At 38.3% G+C, this 12,379-nt stretch overlaps 1 protein-coding gene across 2 annotated transcripts in view; it reads right to left on the bottom strand.

Annotated features, from left to right (window-relative positions):
- Positions 1-12,379, bottom strand: part of PKDCC (protein kinase domain containing, cytoplasmic) — a 123,821-nt gene that overhangs the window by 85,671 nt on the left and 25,771 nt on the right. For both annotated transcript variants that reach the window (XM_058165251.1, XM_058165252.1), the window contains exon 5: positions 11,595-11,702. In XM_058165251.1, coding sequence (XP_058021234.1) covers positions 11,595-11,702 — 108 coding nt within the window. The remainder of the gene's footprint in view (positions 1-11,594; positions 11,703-12,379) is intronic.

Genomic DNA, 12,379 nt, shown 5'->3' on the forward strand with positions numbered 1-12,379 from the left:
CAACTTTTCTTTGTCAGTTTAGTTTAAAAGGGCAGTGACCTGATGAGCTCCATAGAGAAAGACACGGGGCAAAATGATATAGTTGGTTCTTGCCCAGGCACATCTTATCTGCACTCTGGATTGACTTTGATTCATTCTCCCTTCCATTTATGCCTCTCTTTCACACACATTTTGCTCACAACTCAGTGCTGTTTTCCAATTGTTTGAGGATACCCCTAATTAATGCATCAAATAATTAAACTAATCAGGTATAATTAGCTCTATTTAGCCACAGGACTCCCAAAACCCATCCCAAGAATTTGTTAAACATGTACTTCTAATTGTACTTATTTAGGACAGTATAGATTTCCTATTTTATAGCCTGTACTTTGTGTGAATCATTTCATTTCATCTAAGAATATTTTGCTTACCACTATGAAACTTAAGTTTGTTGGTATTTTGGAGAAAGTTTGCTAACAAAGCCATAATTGGAATTGAACAGTCGCTGCACTTAGTGGGATTTGTGTGGTAAATAGACATGAACCAGATATTATAGTTCAAAACAATCACAAGACAGTGGAACGACATTTCAGCCAACATTTGTGATTCGACATTTAGAAATTATAAGCTTTTGGATTTCTGCTATTTTGCAGAATGTGAAGTCCATAGTTTTTATTTGCAAGAACTCAACCTGGACCCTGCCACCATTCCCTTTTTTAGGAATAGATTAGTGGGAAATCTCCACAAAGTGAATTTAGTGGCCTAGATAAAACTTGTAGTATTACCTAACATGCACTGCTCATGCGAAAAGATTCACACAAATAATATTTTTGGTTTTGGCATCTTGCACGGGTATGGAATACCACTCATCAGGCAGATGCCTACAGGCCAGAAGCCACAACTCTCCAAAGATCTCAGGGCTCTGGACTAGCATAAATACTTTGTCATAACATATTTGGTAAATAGTAACACAAGCCCACAAAAATATATACAACCATTTAGAACAGGGATATCAAAATGTATTTCTTTGAGGGCTCAGTATTGTAGTTCTCCATGGGCCGGCAGGGGGAAGAAAGTTGGGGGGAGATGGGACGGATGCCTCCTGCAGCACCCTGCCAACCAAAATAAGGCATGAGGGCTCCTTCTGCCCCGTTTTTGGGCGCAACAGCCTCCTGCAGCACTTTACTGAACAAAACAGGGTGCCTGAGGCCCCCTATACCTATTTTCAACTTCCATGGCCTCCTGCAGCACTCTGCCAGCCAAGAACGGGCCTCCAGCAGCACTCTGCTGGCCAAAACCAGGCCGTACGGAGGCCCTGTGAGGCCCATTTTTGGCCGGCAGAGACACCACAAGCCGTTCTTTTGATATTTCCAGGCCAGCCCCACGGGCCGGATTTAAGCATCCCGTGGGCCGCATTCGGCCCGCAGGCCTTGAGTTTGACACCTCTGGTGTAGAAAGACAACTCTAACTGGGACTTGAGATAGAAAGTTATTGAATATGAGAACTTATAAAGTTGAATTTGTAAAGAAATGCTTGGGGAAAACCCTAGACCAACTGTTTCCATTAGCTTTTTGACAAATTTTCAGCAGTGGCATAGATTTTGTTATTATTATTATAAAAAGTTTTTATTGGTCAAAAAAAATTTATGCAAATACATATCAGGTATGGTAAATTTTCATTTTTCTTATACATGATAAGAATTTTACTCAAAATTTTAAACACATACAACAGCCATATGGCAAGCAGGTGATACGAAGTAGCTAAGTTTCAATCTTACACAATAAGGAAGGGTCAAGAATAATCAGAATATCATACGAAAGAGAATAAGGAAAACCAACACAATACCAAATATCTTTGTCACTTCCTAGTTTTGGATCTCAGAACTCTGGGTTCAGCCTGACCCAACTCCAGGGCCGCAACAGCGGCAGCCGCCTCCGCCCCATGGTCTATAACCTCCCCTTCTTCAATTCCTGGGTCATCTAAATCCAGGGGGGCTTTGTGTTCCTCCACGTAGGCCGCAGCCTCCGCAATTGTACTAATTTTTTTCGTAATGCCCTCCCGGAAAATCATCAATCCCTCTGGCATCAGCCATCTGAAGCCCACTCCCTTCTGGTACAATTTGCTTGATAAAAAATAATATTTCTTTCTCATTTCACGTACCTGTCTGGGAATCTGCCTCAGAATGGCTATCTCCCTGCCCCTATAAGTCAGTGCCCCACTCCTATGTTTTCTAAGAATTTCATCTCTCGTCTCTCTTTTCACAAATTTGACATGAACCTCTCTAGGAACTGCATGCGTGCGTGCATATTGTGAATTAACTCTATAAACTCGATCCACATCCCAATTCATAAAATCAACACCTCTCCCAAGAAATTCTCCCAACAGTTTAGTCACAACATCTCTCAAGTCTTCTTGGTCCACTTCTTCCAAATTTTGAAACCTAAGGAAATAAGACATTTTATCCATCTGTAGTCCAAGCACAGCATTGCTTGTCGTCTCCCCTCTTTTCTGCACTGCCGCATCTCACCCTCAGACCTTCCACTTTCTGCTTATTTTCTGCTGAGACTTGTTGAGTATCCTTTAAATCCTTTTGGATAGTCACAATTTCTGCTCTTATTTCATCAGTTTCTTGTCCATATTAGATAACTTTTCCAGAATTCTCTCCATTTCTCCAGCAGTTGGTCTCTGACCTTTGCCATTTAAAAAAAATTTTAAAATCCTCAGGCAAGCACAGTATCCTTATAATTTCCTCCGGATCCACCAGGGGCACTCACAGGAGCAACGAGTCCAGAGTACAGTTAGTCAACCAGGAAGCCGAAGGAAGTGATGTCATCAAGATTCTCATAGTGAAGGCGGAAGCTGGGCGCCACCATTGTTCCCCAGAGGAGGGGCCTCAAACCCTCCCTCCTAAATTTCTCCATCACCTCTTCTCTCCAGAGCTCCACAAAACCGGTAATCTTGTTATTTTAAGTTCTCCTCTCTCCAAAGTGATTTGTAAAGAAATGCTTGGGGAAAACCCTAGACCAACTGTTTCCATTAGCTTTTTGACAAATTTTCAGCAGTGGCATAGATTTTGGATTCATTCCCATTGCAGCTTTTGTTCTCTCTCTCTCCCTCTTTTTTTTTTTTTTTTGGAAATACAGTAGCCTATAGGGAGAGGACAGCATGCAGAATTCATTCTCTATAGGAGATTCAGTGACCTGCACCAAGTGATATAAATGTCAGCTGACTTTCTAAACAGAAAGAATGTCATCAGGAACCAAAAGAGCAAGTATTGCTAATGTCCAAAGTTGAAGGAGTTCAGAGAAATATGCCATTCTTGCAACCTTGAATGTGTTGGGTCCTTTTTATACCATCACCCCAGTTAAGGACAGAGGATTTCCCCAGCATGATAGTACTTTTGGCATTAAGTGAAGACCCTTTTATCGCTAATTTAATTATCATTTTATTACATGTTTTATCTTACTTATTCTCTTAATAATTATGCTAATTATTCCGTTTCCTATGTTGGTTTTATATTGATTTATTTTATACCGTCATTAATGAGGTGAGATGAGATGAGATCATATTAGATGATATAACCTCTATTGTCACTTTTTTCTGTGAACACACTGGCACACATTAAAAAAATGAAATTCTGATGCCTGCTCTCAAAAGAATACACACACACGGTACACACACACATATATATTCTATATATTAAATAAATACACCTATAAAAACATATTCTAGATCAGTTTTAGGATGACTGGCAACAGCTTTTCAGATTTCAGACGTGAGGATATGCTAGGCATTAAATATCAGAACAGTATGTGTTCTACTACCAAATATTTCATGAAGAAAGAAAGGAAAAAAAGGATGAAGAGGAAGAAGAAAAAGAAAAAGAAAGAAGTGTTATGTGTGTGAGAGAGAGGGGGGAGGGGAAATAGAGAGAGAGAGTGAGAGTGAGAGTGAGAGTGTGAGAGAGAGAGAGAGAGAGAGAGAGAGAGAGAGAGAGAGAGATTTTTTCCACATGAGTTTCAATAGTGGATATAGTATTCATAACTGAACATTCACAAGATTCAAAATTCTCTTGAAGATTCTTGTTTATGGATCTGATGGAAGCTAACATTCCTCCAGCTGAGAGGAGATGGCAGCTCAAACTGTGTGTGAAGAAAATAAATTCACACTGTACGACAAGAGGTTAGAGGCAGCTGGAAAGTGCCAAGAGGTTGCAGCTGAATTTAGCACAGATTAGGGTTCAGTCTGGGCAGGACTTCTTAAATAGCTCTGTGGGGGATCTGCCTGTTATGCTCTACTTAACCAACGTAAAGATTGAAAAGATTTATTGTATTTATATAAACTTTGCTAAACTGCAATTTGGTCCTAACAAAACCCATTTTATTGGAAATTCAAAAACTTCAGAACTATAATCTCATTAAAACAGGATTAGACATTTTTAATAAAAGTTAACTGGAGATTCAGAAACACTACAAAGGGAGGAGATGTTTAAACTCCAACATCAAACATACATGCAATTAGAAGTGAACTAAAAAAATACTGACTTTTTAGCAGCCCTTTGAAAATTCTCAAACTAAACTGCTGCAGAGAAAGTATTCCTTTCTGAAAAAAATGATATGAGTCACCATGTGCTGCTCAATGTCTATGGAGATTCTCAGACATCCAGGTCATGGTTGTCCCAAAGGTGCTTTTTTCAAGAGGCAGCTGAAGAAACTTCTTGGATAAAAAGCAAAATGTATTCAAAGAAAAACCAGAACGTCCAGTTGCCTCTTTAAAAAAGCACCTTTGGGTCATGTGCCACTCACTTGCAATACTCATCTTCTCTTATTATTGACCATGTTGGCTAGGGATGATGGGAGCCATAGTTTAATAATCTGGTGAGGATGATTGGTGGTGGCGTTGTGTGTTATCCTGGGTCCGGTGTCAATTTTCAAAACTGACCCATCCCACAGACGAAACAACCACCATCCAGAAGCCAGACCATGCTAGCACCACTGGCTGCTGCGTCCCCCTCCAATCCCCACACAAACCAATCTGACACACACCAGGAACACATGACAAGACCTCGGAATCGGAGCCAAACCAAAACCTGGAATAGTGCATCACAACCATCTGTTCAAGACATCATAAACACAGAACTCCAGAGGCCACAGCACCAAAGCTCAGGAACAAATGACTTGGACCACACCCACACAGGATGCTATGAAACAGACGACCAATCTGCAAACACCCACTCCATCTACCAATCAAGATGCTACCACACAGCCAACCAACCCACTCACAGCAACACTCCCCACCTCCCCACCAGTATTTATACAGAGATGGCAGCTCTGACCATGCTTTGCTCACACAAGCACGAAGCCGAAAGCACCAGCCTGAAGATGATTAGTGAGACCTCGTCGAAACGTCACCAAGTTGCTCTCAATCTTGCACGGGAAAAGACCCGAATATGCCAAGACCTACATACCTATACCCATGAAAACCTATGAATATACATATATACATACATATACATATATATATATACATATACATATATATTTGTTTTCTGAGGTTTTCGCGGTGTTTGTTCGGAGAAAACCCGAACAACCAAAGACCTATATATATATATATATATATATATATATATATATATATATATATATATATATATATATATATATATATATATATATATTTGTTTTCTGAGGTTTTCACGGGTGTTTGTTCGGAGAAAACCCGAACAACCAAAGACCTATATATATATATATATAGTGAGAGAGAGAGAGAGAGAAAGAGAGTGTGAGAGAGGGGGGGCGGGTGGGGGGGGAGCGCAATTGAAACCTGTTGGGGTTTCAGTGTCTGTGTGTATTCATTTTATTTGAATAAAGCTAAAAAATATATTGAAATAATTTTCTATAAACATTGAATAGTAAATCCCGAGACCCCACTATAATGATAATGGGATTGGGTATATACCCTTTAATTCAGCCTTCTCTAATGAAATGCTGTCCAAGTATGACAATCTGCAATGCTCATCACCCCCTGCATGTATGACCGATCTCTTACAACAGCTGGGTAACCCAGGCCTTTTCTCACCCCAGACTTTCAGCCTTGGTCTTTCACATTACTATAATTATATGTTCAAGGCCACCCACTGAGTTCATGGCTGAGCTAAGATCTGAACTCAGGTTAAAGTCCAGCATTCTGTCAACTGGACCACACTGGCTGACAATTGGCAGGACACCCAATGAAGGAAAGCAACACAGTATTATTTGTGCTCTGCTCAGTGTTGCTATGCTTTGACTAACTACAACACAACTGAAAGGCTGAACAGAGAAGCAACCAACCAATGGAAGAAACATACTCTGCCTGAAATGTGCTACACAGACTGGAAGAGAAGACCCAGGGGGTACATAAACCCATCAGCACATGCTAGCAGCCTTGACACACACAGTAGATATTGATGCAAGATTATTAGAAAATAGAAGAGCTGCCGGATGAAAAGGGTCCTTAAGAATTAGCCCAGAGGTTTATTATAAACACATAAATATCACTATAGCAATAGCACTTAGACTTATATACCGCTTCATAATGCTTTGCAGCCCTCTCTAAGCGGTTTACAGAGTCAGCAATCTGGGTCCTCATTTTACCAATCTCGGAAGGATGGAAGGCTGAATCAACCCTGAGCCTGGTGAGATTCGATCTGCCAAACTGCTGGCAGCCAGCAGTCAGCAGAAGTACTGCACTCTAACCACTCTAACCAATGCGCCACCGCAGCTCTATACGCCTATGGCAAGTGTACATATATAGCTTCTATAGCTCCATAGAAGATATCTTTATTTATACTATAAATCCACAGAAAAATTTATCTGAGGCATGTGATTAAATATATGCATAGAATTAAAAGAGTTAATGGGAGGAAGTTCCAAAATCAATGCATTAAGCCTCAATTTGGCCCACCAACTAAATAAAAGAAGCCCTTTCTTTACAGATTTTTCTGCTCATATTTTGCTTGTTATCATGATAGAGAAAATAAAAATGCCTAAGCATAAAAGCATTCATTGCTTCATATGGCCCCTAGCATTTGGCATAAAAGGTCCCTTTATGAGTTTTGTCTAAAAATGGCATATTGTTTATATGTGCATGTGAGACATATGTAGCTAAGGTTATAGCTATTGCATATGTTTTCCTTCTCTTTCCAAATGTTGTATGACGCTGTGTGTATTTGAAGTTTTTAATAGGACTATTGGGTCAGGTTTTCACAAATGGCAGACCAATATTAAACTGGTAATTAGACTTTCAAACTAGGGAGTTTGTTCCATTTTTATTGTTCTTCTAGAGGTGAGAAAATTAGAAAATTATTAGATCAGAGAGAATTTGACTAGTTTCTTTTTGATATTTATGTTATTATGTATGGAGGCCAATAGTCTTGAGTGATGTGATTTTGGTGTTTTCTGAGTGTGGATGTGTTCCTACGAATCTTTCACTACCAAGGCTAAATAATATCACCTTGGTTATGAAAAGTCTGTAGGAAAATGACCAAGGTCAGAAAATACAGGAGCCAACACTTGAACTCTGAGCTGCTAGTGCAGGGCTGTCAAATTCCCAGCCCATAGGCTGGTTGCATCACAAGCTGACCACGCCCACACCCAGTTTAGTGAAGGGGGAAAGCCCCGATACATCATGTGACGTCGCCATGACGACGTGAGTTTGACACCCCTGTCATCTAAGTACTATCATGCAGATACAGATTTTCCTGTTCATCAACTAGGATGAATTTACTAGGAACTAGATATTGTTTAGGACAGAGCTACATTTTGCAAAGTAATCAGGGGACACCAAACCAAAAATGCCTTATAATGCTAATAAAGGAAACCAAAAGGCAATTTGTAGAGATTCTTGGTTAGAAGTAATTCTGGCAATGTCAGAAATAAACAGCTTGAGATCAGACTAGTCTGTTACAGTAACATGGAGCAAACTTTAATCATTCCTTCCACTCAAAACTATGATGGTCTATGCCAGTGTTGGCGAACCTATGGCACATGTGCCGGAAGTGGCACGTGAAACAGTCCCATGCCGAATGCGCAGCCTCGTCGGTTCCTCCTCATGTTCCTGTGCTCAAATGTGCGGTGCCAGCGGACCCCGGAACTGTGGCAGTCCATCGGGCATACACGAACCGGCACCCGGCACCTGAACACGACAGGAGCCAGCAAGACCGCACATTCGGCACGGGACGGTTTTGCATGCCACTTCCAGCACGCAGGCCAGCACGCAAGAAAACGAAAGTTTCGCCAACACTGGTCTATGCCAATGGGAGAAAAAGAAGCAAAAATTGGCTCTTAGTTTTCCTATAAATAGGGCTTGCATTTTATACTTAGCAATAACTGTGATTCTTTATTAACAGTTCTCCTAGTTTTTACAATAAAGTTACTTAACACAGATCTGCTTCTTTGAATCATTGCCTTTGCAGTTTACATTTCTGATTTTCTCTAAGAGAATCCTGACATCCTTCATCTCTGAACTGTTCCTAACAATAAGCAGAAGGAAGCGATTTTTTTTTTAAAAAAACCATAGCAGATACTGAAGTGTTGAAAATAGTAAATGTATTAGGCAACCGAGTTATTTAGGTCATGCGGTTTAATGCTATTCCTTAAGATAGCCTGCTGTCCTTACAAGAGCTCTGCCCTTTCCCAAGAATCAGAGTAAAATTCTACTTTATTTCAGATGCTGGAATTATCAGCTTGCATAGAAAAGGTAGATTCTTGTCCATCTTGGCCAGCAAAATGTGTTAGCTCTGCTTCCTTTGCTCCTTAAACTATTTTTAACTCAACCTTTGTGGCTACTAGAAGAAAGTAAACATATAAGAACGAATGCCCTATTTAAGAAGCACGCTATTAAAAGAGCAAGTATTGAACGGAAAGCAAATCTTTCTAAAAACTATCTTTACTATCTGAATAGTAAGCAAGCCCATTTTACTCTAACCAGTCAAATTCTTGGACTACAATGTAATATAAATTAGGTAAATCGGGCAGTGGTTTCGTCTTTTTAACTTGCTTGAATCACTCTCAATCTGACTTTAATCAGTCCTAATGACCATTTATTTCAACCACAGCAACAGACTGTTGTTTTTAAAATAGCTACAAGTTGGAAATCTGCCCAGTCTTTTTTTTTCCAGGTTGTTGCCTACAGTGTATCGAACTTCTAATATATTTTCTTCTCTTTCGTTTGTTGGATTGACAAAATTAAATGCTTCTGTCAGATTCCCAAAAAAGAGAGACAGACATGAAAACTATTTAAACTTATTTGCAGAATAACATAGTATTGGTATTAATTTCCTTTATATGTAACAGAATAACAACTGGCCACTTTAAAAAAAAAACTCTACTTTATATACATGAACTTAACAATAATATATTTACAATAGAACTAGTGGCCAATTTTACAATTATTTATTTTGCTTAATTTATACCATATGCTATTTTACATTTTTTTACTTGTCCTTTCAAGTTCAAATCTTGAAAAATCAATTGGTTGAGGATTAAGGGAAATCAACTATTTTTTAGAATTCAAAATCTTAGTGAGGTAGAATATGCCTATTACTTTTGAAGCCAAGGTTAGATGCAGTTATAATATGCTTAGAGTAGACTATCTGAAATTAATGGGACAAATTAGTCTTGACAAACCTATGTCTAATTCTATTCCAGTGACCTAGAAATCTATTCATATATACATATATATACATATACATATATATATATATATATATATATATATATATATATATATATATATATATATATATATATATATATATATATATTTGTTTTCTGAGGTTTTCACGGTGTTTGTATAGGTCTTTGGTTGTTCGGGTTTTCTCCGTGTAAAATTGGAAGTGTCTTGGCGGCGTTTCGAAGTCTCATTCGTCATCTTCAGGCTTCAACCGTGCTTCTGGGAGCAATCCCAGAATTGCTCCCAGAAGCACGAAGCTGAAGCCTGAAGATGACGAATGAGACTTCATCGAAACGTCGCCAAGACACTTCCAATTTTACACGGAGAAAACCCAACAACCAAAGACCTATATATATATATATATATATATATATATGTCTTTGGTTATTCGGGTTTTCTCCGCGTAAAATTGGAAGTGTCTTGGCGGCGTTTCGAAGTCTCATTCACAGCCAAGCTCCCACCCAATCAGTTCAAACCCTCACTAGCAGTTAAAAGGAAGAAACAGCTGCAATCACACATTGCTCCCAGAAGCACGGTTGAAGCCTGAAGATGATGAGTGGGATTTCATCGAAACATCACCAAGACACTTCCAATTTTACGCGGGAGACAACCCGAATAACCAAAGACCTATATACAAACACCTGCGAAAACCTCAGAAAACAAATATATATATATATGTATGTATGTATGTATGTATGTATGTATGTATGTATGTATGTATGTATATCAGTGAATACTGAAATGTGAATATTGAATAAAATAACAGGAAAACAGATTATATTAGGGGAAAATCTTATAAAAGTATCTATGGTACATAATGAAAAGGGAATATTAAAAAAATGCATATATTTGGAAAAAATAATGTGGTTTTTCATGCACGCTCTAATTGATGTAGGGCAGAATGAACATAAGAATGAAAAAATAACAAATCTGTCCTACTTCTAAACAAGCATTACATTTTCAGCCAAAAATATAGCTAGTAAGGTGACCTGGTTTGGTTTTTTTAAAACTACTTCAGAACTTGGAGCACTAAAGAAATAATTGGTTTATGGCAGAACTTATCAATGGGAAAATATAGGTTCAAAGACCCCAAAAATCTTTTCTTGGATCTTGAGAATATGTCAAGAACATCTTGTTATTTGGAGATCAGTAGTTTTCCACAAAATGCAATTTTAGAAACATTGATCTAGATGAAACATAGATGGGCATGGGTTTTGTGGGAAACTATTTTTAATAATTTTGCAAAGTATAATTAGATTGAAAATATAAGCTTGGTTGATTTGATTTAATTTTTATGTTGGTTTTATTAGTTTCTATGTAACTCAAGGAAGTGAGCATGCATAATTCTTTCTTTGCAAGTTCTATTTACAACTGATTATTTATCCTAGTTCCTTGCAGTCTGTACCACCAACCCACTGAGGTAATATTTTGAATGCAGTATCATCTCAAAGCACAGAGTCTCCAAGAAACCAACTTTAATAATGCAGTGACTTACGATTAGAAATAAACATACATAACTATTAAACCTCCCCTTCTGTACCACAAACACACATATGCTTTATTTCTGTATCACTACAGTGGAATATAATTTATGGCACTATAAAACATTTTACAGCTAAAGTACAATGAAAGCTTAAGAATCCAGTCCTTCTGTAACATAGCCAAGGTTTATCTTATTAACATTTTATTTATGGGATGACTCAGATTGACAAGAGCTTTCATGGAGTTGCATTTCTATTGACTATGGTGCCACAAATGAAGCCTTTATAGAGGCTTTCCATTCCCTCTTCCCACTTTCTGTGGAAATCAGTTTAAATATGGTTTTCAGATTCTTCCATCATATTTTACTGTTTTGAGAAATAAAATTCTAGAAATTTCCTCCATTTCAAAAGCTGGAACTTTACCTGATTTGTGTGGCCATGTTGAGTTCTTAAGATACATGCCGCTCTTGTACATATACAAAACTCTTTCGAGATGAATGGCTGTTTCATCAATTCCCCATCGAAGTTCTCCTATAAGAAGGAAATGAGGGAGGAGGGAATGACTTAGAGAAGAAAATAAATTTCATACAGAAAGTACAGGAAATTTGGAAAGGAAGGCACAAACTTATCATTTTAACTGAGTAGGGATGGGGGGAGTAGGCATGTAGATATCAGTGGAGGTTTAATTTCTTGTGTTTACATTCCACCTTGAAATTCAACCAGAAAGTAATGAAATAAAAGGTATTATTTTTATATGGCGTGGTATAAAATGCGAAAGAACAAAAAGGGAATAGAATCATTAGGAGGTTGAAAAATGCCATTCAGAATGGCTGAAGTAACTAAGTGGGAAGAATGGAATCATCCTAATCAAGAAATGAGAGGTCTTCCAAAGAAATTCAGTACTGAGTAGGTTATCCTCAAATTACAACAGATCATTTAGTGACCATTCAAAGCTACAACGGCACTGAAAAAAGTGACTTATGACTGTTTTTCACAGTTAGGACTGTTTGCAGAATCCCCATGCTCATGTGATCAAAAGTCAGATGCTTGGCAACTGGTTCATACTTAAGACCGTTGCTTTGTCCCAAGGTCATGTGGTCACTTTTTGCAACCTTCTGACAAGGAAAGTCAATGGGGAAGACAGAGTCACTTAACAACCATGTAACTAGTTTAACAACTGCAGTGATTGATTGAACAACTGTAGCAAG

Source organism: Ahaetulla prasina, chromosome 1 (genome assembly GCF_028640845.1).
Source record: "Ahaetulla prasina isolate Xishuangbanna chromosome 1, ASM2864084v1, whole genome shotgun sequence".
NCBI lineage: Eukaryota > Metazoa > Chordata > Lepidosauria > Squamata > Colubridae > Ahaetulla > Ahaetulla prasina.